At 43.6% G+C, this 27230-nt stretch overlaps 1 protein-coding gene across 2 annotated transcripts in view; it reads left to right on the forward strand.

Annotated features, from left to right (window-relative positions):
- The first annotated feature begins 15 nt into the window (after positions 1-15).
- Positions 16-27230, forward strand: part of hhla1 (HHLA1 neighbor of OC90) — a 29828-nt gene continuing 2613 nt past the window's right edge. Inside the window, exons 1-13 of one of the 2 annotated variants that reach the window (XM_085140865.1) lie at positions 16-7219; positions 7299-7355; positions 8709-8789; positions 10014-10097; positions 10825-10908; positions 10989-11072; positions 11154-11210; positions 13239-13319; positions 13455-13481; positions 13592-13681; positions 15754-16281; positions 20136-20292; positions 21464-21546. In XM_085140865.1, coding sequence (XP_084996991.1) covers positions 7105-7219; positions 7299-7355; positions 8709-8789; positions 10014-10097; positions 10825-10908; positions 10989-11072; positions 11154-11210; positions 13239-13319; positions 13455-13481; positions 13592-13681; positions 15754-16281; positions 20136-20292; positions 21464-21546 — 1528 coding nt within the window. In that variant the 5' untranslated portion in view covers positions 16-7104. Of the gene's footprint in view, positions 7220-7298; positions 7356-8708; positions 8790-10013; positions 10098-10824; positions 10909-10942; positions 11211-13238; positions 13320-13454; positions 13482-13591; positions 13682-15753; positions 16282-20135; positions 20293-21463; positions 26748-27230 lie in introns of those variants that run through there. The other variant, XM_085140864.1, reaches the window with a different exon arrangement.

Genomic DNA, 27230 nt, shown 5'->3' on the forward strand with positions numbered 1-27230 from the left:
AAGTGGCCATGTTATTACTCTGTATGATTTTCCTGCCAAACGTTCTCCAGTCACGTCTTCGGGAGAAACCTCTTCACCTCAAGCAGGAAGTGATTAAACTCTTTGTCCTGGGCAAACATGAAAAGAAGTGGAATTAGAACATCCATTGGTCACCGTTCATTGGAAATAAAAGTTAAATTCTTATGTTTTGGGAATTGTTAGTCACCTCATCTGTAGATGTACCTGGTGGCTGATGAACACTCACTTTAACAGATGTTCTGTTGAAACAGCCTCTGATACAAAACTGTTCAATAATGTTTATTAAGGGGATTTGAGGTGTGAGTCACTCCAGTGAAGTTGAACCAATTTGCACACTTGGCACCAGGCCTATTTTACTTTATGTGTCTCCGTTTACTTTACACTGTAAGCGGACACAAGAGTGACTTTGAATGGGTTTTGGTGACTCGTCCCATTGCTTTGCCCTGTGAATCAGCCCTTTGCTTCTCTGGCTTGTAGACGAGGTTTAAATCAGCTGATGAGGTCACTGGAGGAGTTAAACATTTACTAACCCGATGTTCTCTCGTGTACTCATGGCTTTGTCGTCAATTTGTCTTTTTTATTTTTCTGAATCAGTGTGATGGGATGAAATGAAGTTGCTGACCTCGGGTGATCATGATTGGCTATTTAATTCTTAAAGCTTAAACAGTGTGCTCATTATTTGACAATAAGGGGGGGGGATGCTGTGTGACAGCTCAGAGCTATTTTTTTGACTTGCATTTGAAAAATCACCTTTTCAGGCATCAGTGCACAGTCCAGACTTCAGCCTTATTCTTTATTTTGACATTGCATTTGTCTGCGTAACCTCCAAAACACAAACTCTGATCAACACACATACTGGTGAATTAATGTGATGGTTAAAGTGGATCCGTTCTGCCTTCTGCCAGTGTATGAACGGCCAATCCCTGTGAATTAATGCTGCTTTTTTTCTCTCTGCTTGGGTTTGTATGATGTCACGGAGAGTAGATATCCTTAATATGGCCATCTAAGGCACAGTAAGCCCCGCCCACCTGCTCTTAATATAATTTGTTTGGGAGGGGCAGCCTGTCAGTGCAAAGTTTGCTCAAAGTGGGAGGAGCTAAGAGAGCTCACTGATAGAAGATAAATGGGGATTATTTTGAACTCTGAATTGTGCAAAGCTACTCTAGAAGAGCCCAAGTATAAAATATGAGCAGAATAGATCCACTTTGTTTTAGCAATTTAATATCTGTTACTTTGAGGATGAAGGATTATTTCAGTTTGAGAGGGTGTTTTTTGGCATGTAACACTGTAACCAATGTGTCTGCACTCTTTGCATTGCAGCGTTTATTCATTTGGTGATTCTGAGGAACAGCACACTATTTTAAACAGTACTCTATGAGTTAGATTTAACAGCCAAAGAGGCTTAAAATCCCCCCACAAACGTAGATTTTGACCAAGTCTTGTGTGTGGAAACACTCTTGGTATCAGTGTTGTGTGTCGGGATTAAGATATTGACTAATTTCACGTAAAAACTGGCTCAACTTGGTACTTGTTGTAGCAGCCAAGTCTTGGAGAAACTGGAAAAATAACTTTAAAATGCTCAGCACATCAGCAAATACTCGATCACGTGACTGTTTCTCGTTGGCTTGAATCTGACTCTTTCCCCAACATTCAAAGCCATTAACCGAAACACGTGTGCACCTAAAACGAGCATTTTCTCCACATTTCTGCCCTCACGTGTGCACTTACACTGTGCGTCATTTATTTCAGCTCTCCGTGTGTGAACTCGTCTGCATGTGCATCGATTCTGAATGAAAAGGAGCACTTTATGGCATCCGTGTAGTTAAGAGGGCAATAGTACTCGCTGTGATTATTCTGTTAGGGTTGTATTCACTGTAACTGCATACCAAGCAATGCACTGATCGGCACATTCTGCATAACCTGTAATTTTATGGACATTTTGATTGCTACAAATTATTTGTGCCTTGGCCTTTTACAGTACAGGTGTTTCTTTCAATGCAATTATTTAATTTGGTCGTGCTTTTCTCGCTACGGCTGTCAAAACGCAGCACAAAGCTGTCGGTAATAACTGTGTGGAGGGCTGCATTTACAGGCGTTTATTGCTCAGCGGCCTCGATCTATGGAGCCAAGACTGATAGAAAATCAGCGCAGTAGCTGTAGTAAATTTTCTCCTCCAAACAGCGGCTGATATTTTACAGTTCCAGTTGGGGGAGCAGCTGCAGGGCAGAAGCACCAACAATGGAAGAAGACACGCTGTCCACACACTGAAATATTTAACCTGCTAATCTTTTGCTGTTTGATGAAACCTCACAATTTGCAGGGTTTTGATGTGACTCTCAAACTGTCTTTCCAAAATCTTCTTAATATTCCTCCTAAGACCCGAACGCTTTCATGGCGTGCATTCTCTTTGCTATTTAGGCTGATTGGGACCTGATGAATTGTTTGTTTTTTGCTTTTGACGAAAATGAGAAAATGTAGTATTTTGGTCTAGACAACCTAAAATGTGGACGCCAGGTCCTTGGAGGTTAAATGCAAAATTACATGAGTGATAAGTGTCAAAGCAGGGTGCTGGACACTGTAAAGTTTCACCTACAAGATTTCTACTTGGAATTTTTAGCTGATAAGAAGACGATCTATCTGTCGAGTTTAGCGGCTATAAAAGAACTTTTGACCTCCAAAACAATTAGAGATAAAATTTCACACGTTGCTCTGACAAAGAAGAAAGCTTTGCATGCATGTTGCATATGGACACGGTGCAGTCTCACAGCAGTTTGTAAAAAATAAACTGATTCAGTTTTATTTATATACTGCCAAATCACAACAAAAGGTAAAGACACAACAATTGCATCCCCCTTTGAGGCAACAGTGGGGAGGAAAAACTCCCTTTTAACAGGAAGAAAACTGCAGCAGACCTCCTAACCTGGTGTTCAGCATACTGACCAGGCCGAACCTGCTTAGCTTTCAAGACCAAGAATATCTTGTAAATGCTACATTTAAAAAGAAGTCGATACTCGCTGGTTAGTTAAGCCAGGCGTGATGGACGAAGCCACTCACTCATTGGCTGACGACTTGTAATTGACCGAGTCCTCAGCCAATGAGCTTCTCACTGAACGTGATTTATAAAATAACCCCAAATATTTTATTCTGTATGACCGGAAACTAGAAACCAAAGCTCTAAACTCATCAGGCGTTTCTATAAGACCAGAAGTCTTTCTGCAAACACAGGAGTCGCCCCCTGGTGTCCATTACGCAGAATACAGGTTCGAAACAAAAAGAATATATTTGTAAAAGTGCCAAACACGTGCTCGATAAATAGCAAATGAACAAATAAATAAAATCACTTCTGCTCAGAGTCTTGGGCCGTACACTTCCTGTATTTCTCCCACAGGAACGATGCAGGAAGAAAATCTGAGAGGAGCGACGTCTAAATGCAGCCGAAATGCAGTAGAAACAAAAGGCAAACGTACGTCTGGGAGGTTACTGACAGCTCTGTGCTGGTTGATGACGGCAGCTTTTCTGGGTCAGGAACAGTTCTGTTGTTCTTAAGTTTCATTTAAGGGAAGTTTGGACAACTTTACACTAGTGGCCTTCAGAGCTGTGCATCATTTTTCTCATACCAGTTTGAAAAAAAGAATAAACTACCATTTCTATTCTGTATTAGACCACTTTGGATATTTTGTTTTGATGATATAATATGCAAATGTATTCTTACTTGATTTTTTAATTTTTTTTTTGTCTTTTCAATTGCACCAGTTATTAATAAAGCATTGAACTGAAAGCAGACGGTGTGGTTATTATCTGCAGGCTGGATTTATGCTGCTGAAATCACTCAGGCTGCATCGTTTCTGCACCCGTGGACTCGTTGTTGGTGTCCATGGTATAAAGTCGCTGTTCTTAAATGTCCTGCAGCCCTCTGCAGACACGCTGTGTGTCTTTGGAGTAGATTTGTGTGCATTTGCTGTGTTTGTGTGTCCAATATTTGAGGTGATGCATCTGCTTTGCATGTCGTCTTAGTTAACGTGCTTTTTTTATTGGCTGTTTTTGTCCTTGTGTGTGTCTGAGCTTAGTTGTGATGTTCGCAGCCCTTTGTAGTTGTTTGATGTCTCTTTGTAGTGATTTTGTGTACTTTTCTGCTTGTTGTGTGTCCCGTCTCTTAGTTGTATCGCAGTACTTTTGCTTCTTTCTTTGTAGTTGTTTTACATTCATGTCTCTTCGTTTTGGGACCAGTTTGCAGGCTTTTGTTGTTCGTGTGCATCGTGTTGTGAGTCTTTGTGTTCCCATTATTATCTGACATTTTTCTGTTTTGCAGTTATTTTTCATCCCTTGTTTAGCATCAGTTTGTGGCATTTTTTGGCTTTTCCTTCACGTGTACGTTCTTTCGTAGTTGTTGTTTTATGTATTTCTGCTGTGTTGGTTTGCACGTGTCTCTGTGATGTTGTTGTTTTGTCTCTTTGCAGTGTTTTTGTTCTCAGGCTTGACTCTCATGCGTGGCCTCTGGCTGAAAACCTTCAGATGAACGTTATTATTTCGCTCACAGCCGAGGCTGTTTGGTTTAACTCATTTTTAGGATTCTTATTTTATAACGTTTCCACCCCAGAACACAAACGTCAGTGGACACGTGTGCTGCTTGTTTTTCACTCATTAGCTCGTCTCATTTCGTTCTTGTTAGAATTATGCGCTAAAAGTCTGTTTCTGTTCCCCGGGGGCGGCTGTTCCCAGGCCCTGAGCAGCCTTGACTGCCAGTTAGCGCTGCGCGCCTGAATGTGAACGCCAGGATGGCCAAAGTGCCCGCCGATCCCCCGGCATTAAAGACTCACATTCACTCCTCTCATTCACTGCTCTTCCCCACGGCTCGTATGTCACTCCAGCGGCTTATTATGGCCACTTACCTACACTGTAAGAAATGTCCTAATAAAAATAAACTCTCCACAGACTCAGGCTAAGTACCAAACCTGATGGGTTTCATCTGGTGTGACTGAAGAAACACGTCAGGTATGATTTAGATTTTTACACAAGTTCAGTAAGTTTCAGTGAGGTGGTTGTATGTTGGTGTGATTCACACATTTGGAGTTCCAGCAGCTTATTTGCAGGATGCATGAAACTTGGACCAAATAAATGAAAAGAGCTTGAATTAGCTCGTGTTAAATGAAAACAGGTGTGAGGAGAGGCCACACACAGCAGCCTGGCCTCACCTGAGGTGTCTGACTAAATTTACACTGACCTGCCGCTTTACAGAAACGACTGTCCAACTGCTCCCTAACACAAATATATAACCAGCCAATCACGTGGCAGCAATTAGGAATGTAGACATGGTCAAAACGACTTGCTGAAGTGCAGTTTTCTGTTCTCATCACCGTCAAACACATGAAGTCGATCTCCAGGCTTTCAGAGCCTCCTGCAGTTCCTGTCTCTGCCTTTGGGGGGCAGTGTAGTGCAGCGCCTGCAGTTGGATATTTCTTGCAGTGCAGCTGCAGCAGTGAGTTTGGATCAGTACCCGGCCTGCAGCCAGAGCTCGCTGAGCTGTCAGCCCGCTGATGTTCAGAGGGGAGAAAACAGGCGTCGTTTAATCGTTATCTGACCGCCGGTGTGTGACCGCAGGGTGGAGGCTGGTGGAGGCTCCGCAGGGCTGCAGGTGAATTCAAGCAGCAGGTGAGACGTGTTCACTGGTTTTATTTTAGCTGGGAGCCAATAATAATAATAATAATAATATGGCAGGTCAAACTATCGAAGAATTAGTTTTAAAATTTTGAATGCTGTGAACTTTGAGTGCTGCTGCTGTAAAAACAATATTTTCCTCTTTTTAAGGAAACAGACGGTTCACTTTGAAAAGAAAAAGTTTGCTTTGACTTTGATTTGTGAAACCTGTGACTGTGTGTGATTTTTATCTTGCTCTGAATTGATGAGTCAAGAAATGCAGAAATGCAGTGACTGAAGAAGACTTTCTTTGAACGCACAAAACACAAATGAGATGCCAAGAAAATTTAATGTAAAAGCTCCTAAAAATCTTTACCGATACTCTGTGGGAGCACTGGGTCCACTGGTGGGATTATAGAGTCATCATGACGTCACTGTGAAGGACCAGGAAGTGTTTTTTTTTTTTTAAAACACAAACCTGATGCTCTTTTAAAGGTGTTTGATGGAGGCACAGAGTTCACCTGCAGTGTGCAGAGAGAGGCTGATGTGTTTTAATTGGCCGACTCGTTCATCACCAGATGTTCAGATGTTTCCGGATCTTTAACTTCCTGTAGTTCTCTTTGGCCTCTTCTCTGTTTCCTGCACAGACTTTCTTTACAGAAGAAACGTGTTTCATCATTTACCTGCTTAATAAAGGTTATCTAGACTCACTGCACCACCTAATGGTTTAAATTAGTATTACATTAAAGTACGGCCAGTCCCCAACTCAGCTTCAGTTATTAGCTTTCAGAGCTACACACAGATGTTTATGGCCTCATTCTGTTGAGTTTGTTTTGGTGGGGCCACCACTAAGGGTGTAATTCCCCTGTAATCAAACTGAATTTCAATGCATCTGATTTAAAATTCTGATGTAATTATATTTACTTACAAATACTTAAAGGCAGGTACACTACAGAGTGCCAACAACAAGTCAGGCTTTTACAGGAAACAAAGAAATAATGATACTGTAAGTAATTTAAGGTAAGTTTGCAGAAAAACAATCATTATTTCCACAGCTTGCATCATAAATATGCTCCACTCTGTGGGGTTGTATTATGGAGTGGACTCATGCATTTCCATTAGAAGTACGTACACTGTACTTCCAGTACAGTACAGTGTTCTTACATTTACTTACAGTATAATTATTTGTTTCCTGTAAAAGCCTGACTTACACCCTGTTACATCCTTACTCTCACCTAGCTTTAAGTACTCGATTACACTGTAATTTCAAATAAAATGCATTAACTCCTGGCTCTCTGCTCTGTTTGTGTGTGAGGCTGATTTCTGCAGAGCAACGTGTCTCTGATATGAGCTGACTGTTGCAGCTTACATGAGATGCAAATTCACAGGGTTTGGTGGCCTTGTGCATGTAGCCCACTAAAAGCTGTGTTTTTATGTTGAGTGAACGTTTGCATGCTGTTTGTGTTTGCAGCAGTCATGGCAGGCTCCTGGAGGTTCACACAGCATCCACGCTTCTCTTTCATAATCTGTGTTTCTGCAGTTTTAATACTCCTGCTCGTGAGCCAAGGTAGGCCGAGGCTGTAAAGGCTCTATTGTTTGGTTTAATTATTAATAAGAGTAATAACTGCTGTTTTTGTTTCCTCCAGCGTTGATCTGCAGACAGCAGCAGGACAGGCACAGGAGAGACTTTGCTGACTCCACCGGTATTTCTCATTCTGTTTGTTCACAAATGCCAAATATGTTTCAACGTGTTGTTTTCCAGCTCGAACAAAAACTTTAAAGACCCACAAAGTACTTCGACTGCAGCGCTGTCACCCAGCAAAAATAAAAACTACACACAGTTGATGTGGAGGCGCACACAACTGGCTTCAGTGTGTTTTTATAAGAATATCTTTTTAAAGGTCACGACTGTCCCCCAGCAAACTAGGTTTGAGGTTTTCAGTTTCTGAATAATAAAAACTTTCTGGATTTGCAGCACAGACGGAGTCACTGAACATGTCAGATTTCTTTTTCATATTGTTTCTTTAACCAGATGATATTTGAATATATTAATTTAATAAGGTTAACACCTTAGAAGGTCCTGGGTTCACCTCCACCTGGCCGCGGCCTTTCTGTCTGTATGTCTCTGTGAGTTGGCCCTGCAACAACACAGTATACTCCCCCCTCGACCTCTGGTAGCCCCCCACAACCTTGATAAGTGGAAGAGGATGGATAGAAAGTCAATGAATACCAAGCTTCACAGCTGGGAAAGGGTGGAGCTCTGGGACGGTTCACAAGTGAGGGGGGGGGGGAACAGCAGGAGATGGACAGACCGATCCGTTGTGGTGAAGAGAGAGCGTGGAAGCAAAGTTAATGATTTACTGCTCGATCTACGCCCACGAACAACCGCGAGCTCTGGGTAGTGACCGATAGGATGCAGCTTCCTCCAAACGGTGAAGCTCAACGAGTTGATCTGGTTTGGGAATCTGACTCCTGCACACCTCCTCGGTGAGGAGTTCCTGGCAAATTGCTGAAGATTATCTTTCAGCTAGCTTGGGAACGCCTCGGTGTTTGCCTGGATTTGCTGGTGGAGGTCTGGGCCTCTGCTGAGGAGGCTGCAGCGGTGATGGATGGAGGGCACAGTTGGTCGATGTTAAGAAATATGTGGAAAAAATCCTCCTTTTTGTAACTAAAACTCAGTCAATTTGCATAAAATGTGCCATTTATCAGGCTACAGTCCAAAGCTCACCAACTCAAACCCCGAAACGTCCCAGAGGAGCAGTTTGTCTATAAATACCGTCATCACCAACGCACGCTTCAGAGAAGTCATCAGCTAACATCTGTGAACCTGCTCCGTGAAATGCCGATCAGACTCACTGTTACACTGACCTTGTGTTGTTTAAATAACTGCCCCGCCCCCCCGGGGACCCATTCCTCTGGGTAACTGTCACTTTTTTTCCCCTTCCAGTACATCCAGTAATTACACTGGCTCATTCTGCTGATGCTGCTGTCTCCATAATGGAGATTACACCCAGAACGAGCTCCCGCTGACTTCACGCTCTGCTTTTATTTCCCAGAAATCCCAGCAGAGCACATCGACCCCGCTGCCATCGACCTCACGCCGCTCGTCAATACTTTAATAAATTCCAGCCACTCGGGTACGTTGTCCTGTCGCTGTCTCTCAGGTCTGAACCACAGAGTCACACTTCTGTTTAACTGCAGAGAGGACTTAACATTTAAAGGAGCAGCTTCCCTTCAGCCCAGTTTTAACATTTTAACTGATTTAGATTTTCAGGCTCATTGACGAGGTCGCAACATCGACCCCGTCCTCTCGTTGTTACTGATTATTGCACCTTTCTCCTTAACCCTTTAAAACCGGTCAGAGCAGCACGCTCTGTTTTGCATAACTATTTTTAAATCCCGGTAGCTCTGCAACCACGTGAACTAGCGCAATAATTTTTTTCGCATATGAAACCGGAGGAGTTGTACTTACATCTTATGCCATCAGCTTGTCCTCGGTCACAGTTTCCTTCCACATATAGCTTTGCAAAAACTGCATAAAAAGCACTTGCAGCAACAAAAACATAATATTCCAGAAACACGCTTTGCTGATCCGATCAGCTGTTTGTAACACTTCCTACGTTGGAATAGACGTCAGCGCAAACTTTCACATGTCCTCCATGACCTGCCCGAAACCGCAAGTGACGTCATTTTCGCGGAAATGTAGTTTTTTACCATCAGGGCCTCATGAGCCTATACTGGTGTTTTTAAAAGTTATCTTTGACTTTATGACTTTCTGTGTGGTTTCTGGGATGCTTAGGACTCATATTGCACTGCTGGAAATAGTTTATTTTGATGCATATGCTGCTTTTTTGCAAATTTGCATCATAATATTTATTTTCGTTTTTCCTGCAGTATATAAAAATTGGTGTATTTCAAAAATAAAACTATGAAGACACTCAAAATAAATTTCCTGTGGTGGGAAACTATTTTGTGCAACTTTTTTGTATTTACAGTTTTGAGGGATAAGCCTCTTAAATTTCTCTAACTAGAAATATATGTTAAAAAAACAAAAACGATTTTCAATTTTTTTGTAGTTTATTGCACTTTTTTGCAATTTATGTAATTACTATGCACTTAATGCAGACATATTATTACAATTTAGGTTGTAATGGTTGTATTGATGTATAGCAACTTGAAATGCTCCCAAAAATGGCTCCACAGCATGTAAAAATATAATATAAGCTCTGGCGGACTTGGTTCTATGGTAGGTCTTAAAGGGTTAATCATGAGATTTTCATTAGTGAACGCAGTGCTCTCCTGTATGTAATGATGCATCTACGGCTGTGTGAGCTCACATGTTCGCCTGCTTTGTGTTGCAGGCTCCCGGCAGCTCTTCTCTCTGCTCAGCGTCACGTCCTACAGCTCCCTGGCTCTGCACAAACTCACCCTGTTGGTCTACAACAGTAAATGTTCTCTCCTTACAAACGTCTGCAGACAGGAAAGAGTAACGCGTGTGAAGGCTGCATTTGTCTATACTGCCATCTGGTGGTGTGAACGTGTAGTAATTACACCACCGCACGTTAACCATCTCTACTCTTAAGACGAGACTTTCTCTTTAATCGTGTCAGTTTGTTACCTTTAGGGTCAGTCGTGAAGTTTGATGCACTGGTGAAGGCTGAGAAAGGGAAGAAGCCATTATTTTATTTAAAACTGCAAAATAAAACACCGAGCACGTGTCCTAACATATTACAGAAATAATCTTATTTGCCAAACTTTGTTAAGGAGGACTTATTCTGTCACTTTGTTTATTATCTGTCATATATCTCCTGTTCCAGTGGTGGCTGTGTTGTCATCCACTCAGTCGTGAGGTCAGTGTATGGACAGTTTCATAGTTTTTTTCCTGCTGTGGGATCTGTATGATGTCATCAAGAGGAGACATGCCTAATATGTTCATCTGAGCCGGGCAAAGGCCCCGGAAGCCCAAGGAGAAGAGCTAAAACTGAACTGCATCAATGCTCAGAATAAGAGGATTATTTTAAACTGTTAATCATGCAAAGCTCTGCTAGCAGAAGCTGAGGCTAACAAGCTGGAAATAAGCAGGTCAGCAGATGTTTGTAGGCGTGTCGTCCTGACACGTCTTAAACTTTAAATCCCTGAATGACTTCTGAACAGTTTCTGTGTGTTTTGCAGTTTCCAGTGTGAGAAGCATAGAAAGCAGCGTGTTCAGGAGGCGATTCTGCTACTGCGTCACCAACGAGACCAACGACCTAACAGGCAGGAGGATTCGAACGTTCGGCCTCATTTTACGCTTTGTGCAGTTTGCCGCATGTAAACTCGTTTTTGTTTCCCGTCAGACTTTACAGCCATACTGCTGGATGTGATGGGAAACTCTACAAGTTACCTGCACGAGCTCTTTAAATCCTCCTCGATCCTCTCAGGTGGTAGATGCTGTTTAAATGAAACGCTATATGATGTGTTTGTGTCTCCGGCTAACGGCGTGTTGTCTGCTTGTGTCTCAGTGAGCCAGAGGAATAACTCGGACTGTATCTACATCTGCGTGATGGCCGGTAAGATGGGTATGTGTAGGCCTCCTGTCCTGAGTAAAGTTCTGAGGCCTGGGGAAATGACACTGCATGCTTATTTTAAATCCTCACAGAGGTCTGGAAGTAGAAACCTTTTCTTCCTGCTCCTGACCCACGTCTAAGACTGACACCCGGTGTGAAACTATAACCTGAAGACAGTTTTTAAAAGCTGAATCTTTATTGTTCTGAGAACAAGCAGTAAGAAATGTGTTGGGTATATTCCAGTATCGTCTTGATGCATTCTCAATCATCCAGGAAAGTAAATCTCCAAAAGTTGATTCTGTTCATCTGGACGTAGCGTTTTCTGGGAGAAACGTTTCGTCATCATCAGGTGACTTCTTCAGTCTCAGCTGACTGCAGGTTTCAATCTTATAAACAGGATATTTGCATAATGACTGAAACCAGCCCACTGAAGGAACAATGGGCTGGAAGGTCAGTTCCTTAATCATAATTATGCTAATTCTCATGACCATTGATCAACAACCACTGACCAAAACCCACTGATCAAAGACCACTGATCAATGGCCATGAGTCCCATTCACAGAGAGTTGGGGAATGGCTGCAATCACAGCATGTAAGATGGTGACAGATGTACCCTTAGGCCCCTCCTCCATTCAGAGATGGTCTTTCCCTTTTCACGTAAATGTCCTCCTTGACTCCGCCCTCAAACCAGCGTTCCTCCCTGTCCAGGATGTTACATCCTCATCCTTGAAAGAGTGTCCACTGGCCTGTAGGTGTAAATAGACTGCAGAGTCCTGGCCTGACGAGGTAGCTCTTCTGTGTTGTGCCATCTGCTTCACCAGAGGTTGTTTGGTTTTCCCGATGTATAAATCCTGCCAATCCTCCTGCACTTAACAGCGTACACTATCTTACTCTGTTTGTGTCGGGGGACCCGATCCTTGGGGTGGACCAATTTTTGGCGCAGCGTGTTTTGGGGTTTAAAAGCCACAGAGACCCGGTGTTTCGAAAAAATGCGTCTCAACTGTTCCGATACTCCTAACCTCCCAGCCCATTGTTCCTTCAGTGGGCTGGTTTCAGTCATTATGCAAATGTACTGTTTATAAGATTGAAACCTGCAGTCAGAGACTGAAGAAGTCACCTGGATGAGTGATGAAAAACGGAAAACGCTACGTCCAGATGAACAGAATCAACTTTTGGAGGTATGTTCCAGTAGTTTAGTGTCAGGATTAGAGCCGACAGGGTGTTTCCTTTGTGTGTATCACATTTTTATTTTCTCCTTGATTTATTTCATGGTAAAGCATTTTTAAAAGCCAAAAATCAGATAAGATGAGGTTGAAAATGAGGAACTTTTTGTAAGTGTTTGTTTTTAAACGTTTAAAAATGCTCTCAGCAGAACAGTCATGTGACCTTACCTCTATGTTTGGTTTTAAAGAGATATCACGTAAACATCAACAAAACATTTTTTCTTTTTACACTTTAACACAGCAAAGCATCCTGCAGAGGGGTCAAAGAGCAGCAGATCCAAAAACATTTGATAATCGCAGATGGTAAAACAGCGCCCCCTGGTGGGGAAGCTTCTGTTATCTTCCACAGACCTCAGAGAGCGATTAAAGAGATAAAATATATGACTAAACCTTATAAATGCTCCTGTAGTATACCTGAAAAATCTTTCATATAGTGTATAAGGCAATGGTGTGAAACATAAGGCCCGGGGCCCGCTGGACCGCTTTGTAAAAGAAGTAGGAGGACATATGTTTATTATGTTTTTAACTTTTCATATGTTTTGCAGCTTCTCCTACTGACACACACAGTTTACATCATACTGACACATTTATTTCATCTTTATCACGTAGAAAGCTGAGACATACTGTAGAAATTGCCCCTTTTTTCTTTTTCTAAATGTGTAATTAAACTTTGTTGGTTGGAGTTTCACTGATTGGCCCACGTTGGATCAGTAAGTCCGTGTAAAATGAGTTTAACATCTCTGGCATCAAAGATGGGGCTGATGATGATGCTGCCGATGAAGGTGTCTGTCTGAATGCGACGTTGTGTTTTGTCCAGGCAGAGAGGTGCCTGAGCTGTGGGACGTCGGCTCCATCACGCCGCTCTTCAACCAGACCATCGTGGAAGGACCGCACACAGGTCTGTTTACTGGTTTGTGACGGATTCATTGACGACCAGCAGGTGGCAGATTAAAACAAACAGCAGATCAGTGTAGAGATCATTAGATCTTCTTTTTCATTACTTTCTTTTCCCCACTTTGTCTTTCTGAACCAGCTAACATCTCCTTCCGGCTCCCTGTCGGTGAGTACATCAGGACCTTTAACAGGCCCGTTCAAGCATCTGCTGTCATCAACCAGACGCTCGAAGAGCCGCTTAATTCTCCTCTTCAAATTGTCTATTTTAAATCTCAGAATGGCACCAACTGCCCACGAATCAGAGTCACATCTCTCCACCTGGGATGAGCTCCATGCTAACCAGCAGAGTCCATTCAACCGCTCATGGTGAGTCTCTCCAGGAGGCCGGCGTTCAGCGTTTGGCTCGTCTTCACAGCTCGATCTGTCAGGAAGTTCGGGCCAGACTCGGTTTCCAAAGTTTAATCAGGATTAAGCTGGTTTATCTCTGTTCACAACCAAATGTGTAAAAGAAAGAACTGGAAGCACATTTAAAAGGATATGCGTGAATGAACACTAAATAAGAGATTGTTCAGGTTTTTAAAAATATAATGAAGTCAGTCAGATGCTAGGTTTTAATTTTAGGAGAAATTGTTTGTGTGAGAAATACGAGGAAGACCAAAAAGATCTTTGAGCACACGGAGCGACTGCAGCCATGTTCAGTGTTGGGGAGTAACGGAATACATGTACCGCCGTTACGTATTTAAAATACAAAATATGAGTAACTGTATTCCGTTACAGTTACCGTTTAAAAAGGTGGTATTTAGAATACAGTTACTTTGTTGAAATAAATGGATTACACGGCGGTACTTCCCTGTTTCATATTGTGGCGGGTCAGGACTGTTTGGGTTTTGTTTGACAGCTACGTTCTGTTGTTCCAGGTGGCAGCGTTACGGTTGCCATGGTTACAGGGTGACACTCTCTCTGCGTGTTTCCTGGGTGAGAGAGCGCCTTGTTGTTGTTGTTGTGCTAAGCTAACAGGCAGAATGCTACAGGTATAGCTCTAAAGAATGTAGCATCATGGGCAGTGTAGTCCGTGCTGCAGGGAGAATGGACTGCCATACACGTTATGTGTCTGTGAGGGAGGAGAAAAAGGAAAAGTACGAGCTGTCGTCGAGCAGAAACGGGAGCTGGAAGCATGTAAATATAATAATAACCACTGCAGCCAAGAAGAGAGCCTGACGAGCCCAGCTGTAAGTAAGCTATTAAGACTCGACTGTACACCGTGTTCGTGTTTTCCTCTGAAACAATAAGTTCTGTTGGAGCAGCCTTTCAACGCCTCTCTCTGTCTCTGCTAGCAAAGTTGACCCAGACAACAAAGTAAAGCTAGTTTTCAGCTACGAGCCGACACAGAACCCACCGTATTAGCCAGAGGTCCCTTTACTACGGAGCCGCGGACCTTCAGTAACAGTAATAAATCACAGCAATAGTACATTCATGTAGTTGTAAACAGCATGATAATATATTAAGTAATCCAAAGTATCCAGAATACGTTACTGTCATTGGGTAACGTAACAGAATACGTTACAGAATACATTTTGAGGCATGTATTCTGTAATCTGTAATGGAATACATTTTAAAAGTAACCTTCCCAACACTGGTCATGTTATTGAGCTGTGAATCTCAGCAGAGTGTGTCGCTCTCTCCGTGGTCGAGTCTCGTGTCACATGATTAAGAAACATTAGTTATTGGCTAAAGGAAGCGATGCGTCTGTGCGTCACTGTTTTACAGCCAGTGTCGTGTGATGTACGTTGTTACCTGTTCAAGCCTCCTGTGCGCTTTTTTTCTTATGGTTCTGATGCAGGTTGATCTTAGCTTCATATGTTCATTGTTGCTCTGCCTCCGTCCTTGAGACTCAGCACTGGTTTGCGTCTCAGTGTGAAACTGTCTTCCCTGTGCTTGGATACAGCTACCTTCTGAAGGGTGTTTCTTTCCTGTAAAGGTGTGGGTTTTTTTACCATGGAAAAGATCCTGTGATCATCCCCCATCTGGTCTTCGGTGGTCATCGAGCCTTTTTTAATCCTGTAATGTACTAAAATGATGATCTGACCACTGATGCTCCCACTCGCTGTCTCTCGGTTTGCTTTGTTTGTTTTTGGTGAAGTTTAATGAAGTAGTTTTGTTGTTTATTGTTGTTGTTTGCTGTTTATATGACTGTATACAGATTACAGTTATATGCATAGGTTCTGTTAAACGTTTAAATTGCATGGACACAGTGGAGAGGTCCAGTTTGCTGAGGTGGAGTCGAGGACACCTTTAAGCCTTTAAGTTTGCTGACTCAGGCTGTAAACGTGTTTATTTTTTAACACGTGGTTCTGTCTTCAGTCCCATGATGGCTGCGTCCTGCTTTCACTCTTGTAGAGACAGAAAATTGAGTCTATTTCTTTCTCTTGGTTTATCAGCTTCACCAACAGCTGTGGATGAAGCAGCTGCATCTACAGCGAAGGTCACAACAGCTCCACAGCCTACGACCGCCACGCCTCAGAGTTACACTACAGCCGAAACGCCGGAGACAACCCAGCAACCCACGGCACCAAGCATGACCGCAAGAGCTGTAACGACACAAAGGGGGACCACGCCCACTGTGGCATCTTCTCAGAGTGGAAGTATAGAGGAAAAAACAACTTTAGCACCAATTACAACCTTAAAACAGCGAACCACCGCCGCCGCCGCTCCGACTGCTGCAGCTCCCACCACAGCAGCACCACGATTACCCACGACACCGGGCAGAGCTTCAACCTTCTCACCAGCAGTTAGTCTGATCCGCACGCCGGCGTCTACAAGCACAGCAGCCCCGCACACGACGTCCACAGTTCATCCCACGAGACTTCCACCTGTGCGAGCCTCAGCAGGACCCACAGTGCCCAGGAGGACTACAGGGCCTCTGGTTAGAGGAACTACAACTCCCAGCAAGCCGACGGAGAAACCAGGTAAACGATTTGTTCTTTCAGATATTTTAATATGAATTATTTTGTAGCTTCAGCAGTGAGGAAGATGCTCGTGTGTGTTTCTCAAAATAAAAAAGATGAATGTGGCAAATAACCAGAATAAAAAACCAATAAAACCAAAACTGCACCAGAGGAATACATGAGATAACATCTGGACTTCTTTAAGTTTCTTGGAGACGTTTCTCCTCTCGTCCGAGAAGCTTCTTCAGTTCTGAAGAAGTTCTCACAGTTTTACCAGGACAGGCAAAGATGGCGACGGCTTCACTGTGACCCATGATGGCGGCTTGTTGGGAAACATAAGGACAGACGAGTGATTTTATGTCGTTATTGATGAATGGATACCTGTGTAACATCACTGGAGCCACAGTTTGACTCCGCCCACTGACCTGCTCTCACAAAGCGACTCTAATCACATCGCAGCCCTCCTTTGTCATTTCTGGACACACCAGCGGCACTGATTCAATTTCAGCCCGGAGAAAGGTGTGTGTGTGTGGCACGGGAAGCCATGCTGCAGATAGTAACCATGGTAACGCAGCCTCCTGTGTGAAAGCTTTCATGGGTTTTAAGCTGCAGAGGTTAAAGTCAAATTAAGGCCAAGCGTTCAGCGTTTATCCGCCTGCTGCACTCGGCGTAAACCAGGAGCTCGTTATGAAATTCCATAATTACATCGTGAGGAAAATAAACACGGATTCAAATGTCAACAGTTTCCAGTTGTTAACGTACTTTAAGACAATTTTATGTGACAATGGATTAAAATATGTGAAATGCACATTCACTAATTGAATGTAGTGTAATTTGCATAAATAATAGTAGTAGTTGAGACTTGGAGTCTTCCCAGCTATCATAGGTCAGGGAGGAAGACGGGACACACAGAGGCAACGTTCACACTCACTGCATGTGTTTGACTGTGGGAGGAGGCTGGAGAACATCCACACACTCCCACAGAAAGGCCCTGGGCGGGATTCAAACCCAGGACCTGCTGGGACACCCTTCGTATATTTTCTTGGATTTTTATCCCTCAGCTGTAAACGGCCGATTATCATGACCTGACGGGCGGCATGGACATGCAAGTGTGGGAACGTGAGAACGAGGTGACGTAGGAGCATCTACTGTGGGTGTATCTACTAAAAATCTCTGATAAGTTTGACCCCAAGGTTAAAATCAGTGGTCAAGGTTTCTGAAACTCTTGTGACTATAAGTTGAGAACAATGTGATGCAGGAGTTCGACACCACACGTGTCTCCACATGGAGGCTGACGCCGCCGGTGTTTTTATGTAAACGTAGGCAGCGTGAATTCAGCATATCTCAGGTTTTGTTTGTGTCATCTGTTCATTCACAGCCATTCTGCGGTTTCAGGACAAACTGGGACAGGAATGTGGTAAATAATGTGACGGTGACGTAAACTTTGTCCAACAAATGAGTGAGAAAAGTTACAGAAATGTTCCGACTTGTTACCAGCAGTGAGTCCAAACCCGGCGCCTGCTGTTGACGTGCCCGGTGCAGCACGTGACGGTTGTGGCTCCTAAGATATCAGCTGTGAGGCGCTCAGTGTGTTTCGTCACATTTCCCAGCACAGCCACTAGATGGCAGTAACACCACACTGCAAATAACAGCTGCGCCCCCGATGCTCCCGTCCCCTCCTCTGATTTTTGCCTAGCAACAATCAGAAGGCCGGAGCATCCTGTGCAATTTGTCAGCGAGTCATTAGCGTGCAGTGAAACGAGCGTTTGTCACCCAGCTGCACGTGTCTGAGTGTCGGCCTGTGGAGGCTGATGTTTGACTGACACACACACACACACACACACTCAGGAACGCTGCAAATCAGGTCGTTGTTGCTTTTGTGTTTATTTCTCTTCAAATTAAAATGAAATGAGTAAATTTGGAGACAGGAGCTCAGATGAAAAGCATGAGTTCACCTGCTGACTGAAGACTTTCTCCTCTTTACGATGATGCTGAAGAAGGAAAACTGACACTTGTTGGCTGAACTCACGAGTTCACGTCAGGTTTTCAGCAGTTCGTCAGTCACATGACCCTCAAACCTCACGTGCTGCTGTGGGTTCATTGTTGCCTGAGGCTCTCCCGCACCATCACAGCTCCGTGTGTCACCATGGAAACAGACTGTAAATAAAAGATGGGCGTGGCAGAATTAGAATAATCCCAGAGGAAATTATGTGGTTACAGTTGCTCCAAGACAGTAGGAACAGTAACTAAGTAAACTTAATATTACAATATGTTACAAATGTAACTAAATAGCTCCAAGCAGCTGGGACCTTAGCATTTCACCACCTCCATGTTTCAGAGCTGAGTTATCGTTGAGTTATAGTGAGCTGCACACTCGCAGTCATCTGCTAATTAGTGTGAAGTGAAAGACGAACACAATACCAGAATTTTAACTCACCAAAAGTGAAGCACAGACTTTTTGGATGTTTGCATTAAAACTGCTCCAGAATCGGTCGATGGTTCGGGTTCAGTGACTGCAGTTTAAGGAGAGAGACTCTGAGAGAGCTGAACATCATTTATTGAAGCACAGAGTTATAAAATATTAGAAGCTACATCGCAGGGCACAGCCCCAGCAGCAGTAGGCGGTAGGACGGGACCCCTGGAGTGTGATGGAGAAGAAGCAGATGGAGGTTTGGATGAGCTGCAGGACAAAAGGACAGAAGAGAACTGAGGTTTACTGAGGCTGCCAAGAAAAGTTAGTCAATATGGGAAAAATGAAGAAACACAAACACCAAAGACTGCAGAGCTGACTTACTGACGTGGAGGTGGGGCCTAGCAGACACCTAACAGCATCTACCTGTCAATCAAAGCAGCCACACCCCCAACGTTAACTTTAAGCTTGATCTAATTGAAAAAGGTGAGTCATGCAGTTGTGACAAAGGAGGAAACTTCAGAGGCAGGAGGTGTTTTTGCTTCAGGACGTGTTTCTGCTGTAAAGGTGAACATTTTAACACGACTCTGTGGGAGTTTGAAGTCCGCCTCGAGTGGACGTCAGAGGAACTGCAGCTTTGGGCACCTCCCTGTCATCACGCCTGCAGATGAATCCATCGAGCTTCTGCTCCTCACACAAACACAGTTCTTAAATCTCACATCTGGACTCCTCCTACGTATCAGTCCAGCTCTCTGCAGGTCCAAAGTCCACTGCGTATGTTTCTGTTCAGGTTTCATCATGAAGGTCTCCTCTCAGCCAACCTTTAGTGTTTGAACTCTGAACTTTGCCCCTGCTGCAGAGGAAACTCCTCACCCTCGGGTTTTTTAGCTTTTCAAGAAACTTTCTTGAAATTTTCCCGACTGACTGCAGCTTCATTCAGCTGGAAACGATTCCAATCAGAGAGACATGACGATAGTGTGCACGCCTTCACGTCATCACACCGTCTGTAATATGTTCTCTAAAATGTATGAAAAGCAGATTCTGTGTGCTGACGTTAATCACGCTCCAAGGATGAAATCCTTTGTGCTGCTTTTCCAAACCAGCGACCAAACATCCCTGTTGTTGCTTTAAACTTGAATAGGAAAAGATTTTTCCTGATCTCATCGTGATCCTGTTTGCAAGGCGAACAAAAACGTGCAGCACGTGGACGCAATTAAAATTCATCTGAATGTATTTGTATGATAATCAGGAGCCGTGAAGCTGCAGCAGGTTACCCGTGATTAAGCCGCGGCTCCACACTGCTTCTGTGAGCTTTTAAAGGTTAATTTATGCTATTTTTATTCTCTTTAATGTGACGATCACCTTTGTCTGTGGACATCACCTCCTAATTAGATTTTCTCCTGCAGAACACACAGATTAATTAAGCCGCTTCACGACTGACGTTCTTCTCTCTGTGTGTCGAGAGGCTGTCCCTGGAGGAGGCCGGAGCTGAGCGCCGAGTCCGTCCCCGCCGCCTCCACGACCGTCGGCGCCCACAAGCTGCAGCCCTGCGTCCTCGAGCTGTGCAAGTTCTTCTCCCAGTGCCTGTGCAGACCCTTCAGCCACAAGACGCGCATGAAAAGGTCGGCAAACTCCCCCTGCTGCCTCAGACAGCACCGCTGCAGACGGCGCTTTGAACCGTACTCCTGCTCAGTGTCGCATCACTTATTTCTCTCAGCTGCACTTCATTAGGTGACCACGATAAACCCCGGCAGTGAGGCAGAGACACACAGGTAGACAGAAATTACAGGGTGAAGCTTTCTGAAGCTTTCTTAACAAGAACGAGTGGCTGACGTCGTTCGTGACAGTTCACAGCAGCAAATGTTAAAACGAAGCTGTTTGTGTTCTCGATGTAATCAGCACTGCTCAGAAAATGAGAAGAAATCATGCTGGATATGTTCACTGATAAGGACTGGATGTGTTATTCATGCTGTTTGACGGAAACAAAGATTATCGACCTGCAGAGGGCTGAAAATCAAAGTGAAACAATGTTGCGACAGGTCAGTCGATTTGGCTGAAATAACTCAAAATGATGCTCAGTAGTTTCTTTTGGCCCCCACGTGGTTAAACATGCCTGACATCCCAGATCTGAGCCGGGGCCTCACTGAGCTCCTGGTGTAATCCTTGTGGCGTCAGAGGTGCTCTGACTTTTCTTACCCTGCTTGTTTGAGGGTTAACGCCGGTGCCATTCTCCTGGTTTGGGGCTTACAGCTCTTACTACGAGTGATGAAGAAGAAAAGAGCGAGTTACCTTCCCCAGGATGCGTGCTGGAGCCGGGTCAGAGGAAGAGGCCAGACCGTGGCTCTTTGGCCCGATCGCTCAGCAGGTCGGGCTGTGGAGGTGAAGTGGTCTGTGGGCAGCGTTCAGGGTGGAAGTCCTGGTGGTTTAATTCTCCTGCTGCCAAAACCTTTTTTTCCTTTCTTAATGACACATCTGAAGTGACCTGAGAGGAACACCTCCTAGGTGAGGGGTTTCAGGCATGTGTTACCTGGTGGAGACCTCCTGGGCAAACTCAGGACGTCCTGGAGAGATTTATGTCTGCTCGCTGTTTTGGGAATGCTTTGGTGTGATCAGAGACCGTCACCACCTCCATGTGAAGACTGTTTTTGCTTTTTCATTCTGAAATTGCTCGGACACGTGGCTCAAAACAAGCCTGATTTCTGTCTGTTGAAAGCTGAAGTTCCCACTCGTGGCGAGCTGACTCTGAAGCAGAAACTCAAGGTCAGCGCTTCATGCTGTCATCTTGTCTTGCAGGTACTGTGACGACAGCCACCTCTGGTATGAGAAGCACACCTCTGAAGTGTGTCGGCGGGTCAGGAGGGTCTCCTTCTCCAGAAGTAAGTGGACAGCACGAGACATTGACCTGCCGGGCTCTGCTGCTCGAGACTCCCTGTGCAGTAAAACAAACACCTGCAGCAGAGTTTGGTCGCCCCGGGGCAAACTGCATATTTTATTGATGTTTGAAGAGAAAAGTCGGTAAAATATGCAGTCGGCCAAAACATTATCTATTGATTTTGTAGGAGTTTGTTTAGATTTTGACCAAGAAACTTGAAGGAAAGAAAGTAATATAAAATAGACATTCATAGTGACGAACGATTCATGGACAGATGATTTTAAAGCAGTCTGATCACGTTTGTTGAAAGGAGTCAGATAAAACAACTGATGTTGATCCAAATCCTGAAGGTGCTGGTTTGAAGCTGCAGAGCACTGAGAAGTTATTAATGTATTACTGAGTCTCAATTAAACCTTCTCTGTTTAATTCATCTCATATACACTGAAAATGTGATGGATCAGACAGTTTTTTTCCTCTTTGCTCTCTATGATGTCATCTTGTAGTATGAAAACCACACCCACTTTATGGGGCAGCCAATGAGGAGAAATTTGGCTCAAAGGAGGAGGAGCAAAAACTCAGTAGCTGCACTGAGGCTCAGCAGGAGTTAAAAGTGATTAATTTAAACAGTTATTCATGCAAAGCTACTCAAGTATCAGCACGAGGCATAAAAGAAACATGTGGAGCTGTAAGTTTAACATAGAAAATAGTGGCTATGCTTGAGGAGTTGGAAGTACAGGAAAGATGTGATCTTATTAAGTATAAACGGTGAAAATGTTTCTCATATCGGTGCGTTTTAAGGGATGTTTAATATTAATATTCCTAAATATATGGATAGGATGATCGGCGGGTTTCTGTTTGGGTTCCTCGGTGAGGAAGGATCTGCCAGAGATGAGAAGAAGCTAAAACCTTTACTAGGTTTTAATGTTCGAGTGATAACGAGGAGTGATTACCAGAGGATCTCTCGGGCTGCTTTTGTTTCATGGTGAGAAATTGCTCACAAAGAGGAGAAAACAGGGAGCGATAACAGCGAAATTCAGAAAACATTTAATGACAACAGGCTGACAAAAACATTACAAAAACCCTACAAAGCTCTGCTGACCGAGAACAGATAACAGAACAATCAAATCTCACTTTAATTTTGCTCCGTTGTTACTCGGAGAATCGTTGTCGATCATCTGAAGCTGATCTGAAGTCTGCGTGCGCTTGTTTGTACTTGGGACTGATTAAAGCGGCGATCGGAAATGAAAGGCTGCTGGAGACCAGGAAGATGAAAGATTAATCACCCAACTCTCAATTTCTCTTATTTATGCAGCAAAATGTTTCCACCGTGGAGCCCAGCTGCTGTAAAGGAAAATAGTTTACACATAAACAGCAATGTTACCCAGCAGACCAACATAGATGAACTTATTCCAACATGTGGTTTAAACCTGCGCTATTGATAATGGCCAGCAGGGGGCGACTCATCCGCTCATCAAATTATAAGCTCGGTAAATTCTGAGTTAGTTTATGTTCTCAGTACCACATGATGATCATTTTGTAAACTATGGTTTGCATTAGCGTCCAGTAGAATATAAAGCAGGGCCTGTCTGACCGACGTGTTGCAGCATCCCTCGGTTTCCCAGTCAGATCCATTCGTGCAGTTTCTGGGAGTTGTGGCTGTTCCGAAGCATCTGAGCTGCCGTTTGTGGGTCTTGCAGCATTTAGAGAATTACTGCATGTGCGAAAGACGTAAAAGAAGCTTTCTGTAGCTGCTGATGGAGATGACATCATGAAATATGGCCGTAGCTTCCAGTTCTGAAACGCGGTTTATGTCTCCGGTGTGCAGAAAAGCCCAGACTGTGTAGAAGTCTATGAGAAAACGGTCGTCCTGCTCAAAGAGTGAAAGCCGGGTCTGTCTCAGTAAGCACAGAGAATACAACATGATGTTGGTTTGTTGGTTTCTGAGCTGGTTGTATATGAAATATGGGGAAGCATCTGAAATGTCACCCACTGATGTTTCACTCTTAGTGTTCCATTAAATCAAAATACATTTTATTCACATGGAGCCAAATCACAGCAACAATCGCCTCACCGTGCTTAATATCGCGAGGTGAAGACCCGACAATGATGATCAAAATCAAATAAAAAAAATCAAAATTTATTTATATAGCACATTTAAAAACAACAGTTTTGATCAAGTTAGGAAATAAATCAAATAAGAAAATTTGCTGTGGTGGGCGTGGTCTCCGGCACCCTTAAACACGCCCGCCTAGTTAAAAACACGGGGACTCAGGGGTTGGGGTGTGTCGTGGTGGGACAAACCTATGATCCCTGGACCCGCCGAGTCTCATTCACACCATAGAAACCAACCAAATAATCAAACTATCTTACATCAAAGCCAGAGTAAAACGATGGGTCTTTAAACGAGATTTAAAAGGCTGAACGGTCTCAGAAGAGCGAATGCAATAGGGAGGTTGTTCCACAGTCTAGGAGCTGCAATAGCAAAGACACGATCACCTCTGGTTTGCAACCCAGACTTACGCTGCATTAAGAGCATCAGGTCAGAAGATCTTAGTGCTTTTATAGGATTATACAAATGAAGAAGTTCTGTTAAATATCCAGGGGCTGTGTTATTTAAGATTTTATGAGTAAAAGAATTTTAAAATCAATGCAAAATTTCACAGGAAGCCAGCGTAAGTTAGCAAAACTGGAGTCATATGATGCAGCCTGACACCTGATAAAAGGCTGCAGCAGCGCTCTGTACTAACTGCAGACGGTAAAGAGTAGGGCTGGGTATCATCACTGATTTCTAGAATCGATTCAATTCCGATTCACAAGGTCCCGAATCGATTCGATTTGAATCTGGGAAATTTTGACAGTCAGAAATATTATAATTCAGATCAGTACATTTACATATTTTTGTATCTATGAAAAGGAAGCTGACACACGCAAGACTTTATCAAAGGTGTGAGCGTCACAGCAGAGGCCTTTGTGTCAAAGTAGCTAAAGATAAAACAGAAAAACATGAAGGTGATTTTCCTGGCCTGGATTTTATAAAAATATTCTGCAGTCGATCAAAAACGAAAGAAAACCATTAATCAACACATGAACATTACCTCTGAAGTTACAGCGGTTTTATTAGAGACAAGGCTGAGCGTTTTGCATTTTGTATAATTTTAAAAAGTTTAAATTTGTTCAGCATTGAACGGCAGAAATTAGGTTTTCTTTTCAGAAGTATGTAAACGGGAAAAAAACGTCGGCCGACAGCCTGTAAACAACGGTAGACTTGTGCGTAACAAGCAAGCGAATAATGAAGAAAACAGATTTTTAGACGGGAAACTGTTGTTGAAGAGAGAGAGAGAGAGCTGTGCATCGTGGTCGAAGCAAATTGGATAACGTAAAATCGATTCAGGATTTAATGAATCGATTTTACGTTATCCAAGCCAGAATCGATTTTAATCGATAAATCGATTATAAAAACCCACCCCTAGTAAAGAGAGGAGTGAGGGAGTTACAATAGTCCAGTGTAGAGGTAATGAATGCACATGGTCAAATTTATTTATGTAGCAGATTTAAAACAAAGTGCTAAAATAATCAGATGAGATGCAAACATGACAGGACAAGATGACGGCAATTAAAGGAAACATAAAACCTATTGAGGAAGAACACTGAGTACACTGCTGAGCCGTTTTTCCTCATTCAGAATTTGTGGCTAATTATCGTAAACATGGACGCTGAGCTGCTATCAGAAAAGGGTTGAAACGTGAACACAGACGCAGACGTCGACCCGGGAACCTGCACAGGGAGCTGAGTGACGGACGGCAGGGCCTCTAAACGCCTCGCGTGTTTCAAAACACCAAGATGAAAATGCTTCACATGAGACGACTCCCAGATCCAGAGGGTAACGTTACAGTTGCTGCTTCCATCTTTAATATACAGTCTGTAAGTAAGGACAGAAATGAAAGGCTCAAAGATGAGGTCATTTTGTAGTTCTGTAATGACTTGTTGTTTCCTGCTTCATCGGTAAAGCTGGTACGAGAGTCGATCCATGTCGGTGCATTTAAAGCACACCGGATAATTGGGAGCTCGCTTCCATCCTTCACCTGTGCTGATGGCGACGTGTCGGCCGTATCACAGCTCATTAGAGCAGCAGCTCTGCAGGAATCTAATGGGCTCAAGAGGTTGTGGAGAGAGTCGCCTCTTTCCTGCGTCTGACACGCCGAACGATTCCAGCGGCAGCCGTCGAGAGGCCTGTCAGCTCAGTGCTCCGGCTCTCATTAGACCTCCGGGTGTATTTTTAGACTCCGATAAACCTGATTAGAAAGCGACGTGAAAAGCAGCGAGGGCAAAGATTAAAAACTCTCAGCTAACAGCACAACGTCGCAGAAGCTCCGGCTCGTTTATGGAGAGCAAACTCGGGGTTATTGGAGTTTTATGGGTAAGATTTCAACGAGATCGCGTTCATCTCTCCACGTAATGCTTGTTTTATGATTAAGATACAGAAAATAATGAAAGAAAACGTGGAAAAGATGAGAGCTCTGCGTCGTCAGTATAATCTGTTTCATATAGTGATCATTTATTCAGTGTTTGAGACCTTTGCTTTAAGCATGTTTGATCATTAATAATTCATCGTTGGTGGATCATCACTGAAGGCTTCAGGTGTTCAGGAGGCAGACGATATCGAACACGATGATGCAACTTTTTATAAAATAAGCGTGAAAAGTCACGTGATGTCGTTGCAATCCCGTCACTGGAGGATCTTGAACGATGGGTGCTGCAGAAGGTTTCCTGCAGACGGTCTATAAAAACCAGGCTACCAGCGTTTTATATAAAACGGAGGCAGGCACCTGCGAGCCTAATCTGAGGGGAAAGTCCTCCTTCAGCTCTCCCCTCGCTGCCTATAGCACCTCCCACAACAACAGCATGCCCACTATTTGAATTATTTTTGATTTCATTGAAATTAAAATCTTTTTTTAAGCTCAGTAAATGCGCCAGGGATGACCTGCTTCCCTGTGTGGAGGAAGTGTTTCAGCCTCTTGTTCCCACCCTCGGCCACGAGCTTTGGGTGATGACTGAAAGAGTGAGATGGTGGCTACATCCTGCAGAAATGAGCTTCCTCTATCTGGCGTCTGGAGTAAAGCTGATGCCTCCTTTGCTATGAAGAGCGCCAGTTGGGGGTTCGGGCATCTGACCAGGATGCCTCCTCAGGTGTTTCATGTCCTACTGGGAGGAGACGTCCAGGCAGACGCACTGGAGAGATTGTTTCTCTGGAAAAGCTGGAGGAAGTGCTGCTGCACCCGCAGCCTGACCCGGACTAGAAAAGCAGCAGATGACGGAGCGATGCATGAAGTTATGATTATTGAACAAAATCATTCTGATCGTTTCTTCTTCTGTGATCGAGGAGCCCTGTGGGGACCAGTGTTGGTCAAGTTACTTGAAAAAAGTAATCAGTAACTAATTACCGATTACTTCCCCCAAAAAGTAATCCCGTTACTTTACTGATTACTTATTTTCAAAAGTAATTAATTACTTAGTTACTTTTTAAAAACAGGATTTACAACCTGAATAGGTGATAAAGTGATAGATCTTTCAGCCCAATTCTACTTTTTCTGCATAATCATCATACAAAATGTAATCAAATGGAAAAGTCTCTTTTTAAAACTTGTTTTATTAGTTTTAATCTTTTAACTTTATGCATCAAGCAAAAAT

The sequence above is a fragment of the Neolamprologus multifasciatus genome, chromosome 18, assembly GCF_963576455.1.
Source record: "Neolamprologus multifasciatus chromosome 18, fNeoMul1.2, whole genome shotgun sequence".
In the NCBI taxonomy this organism is placed as follows: domain Eukaryota; kingdom Metazoa; phylum Chordata; class Actinopteri; order Cichliformes; family Cichlidae; genus Neolamprologus; species Neolamprologus multifasciatus.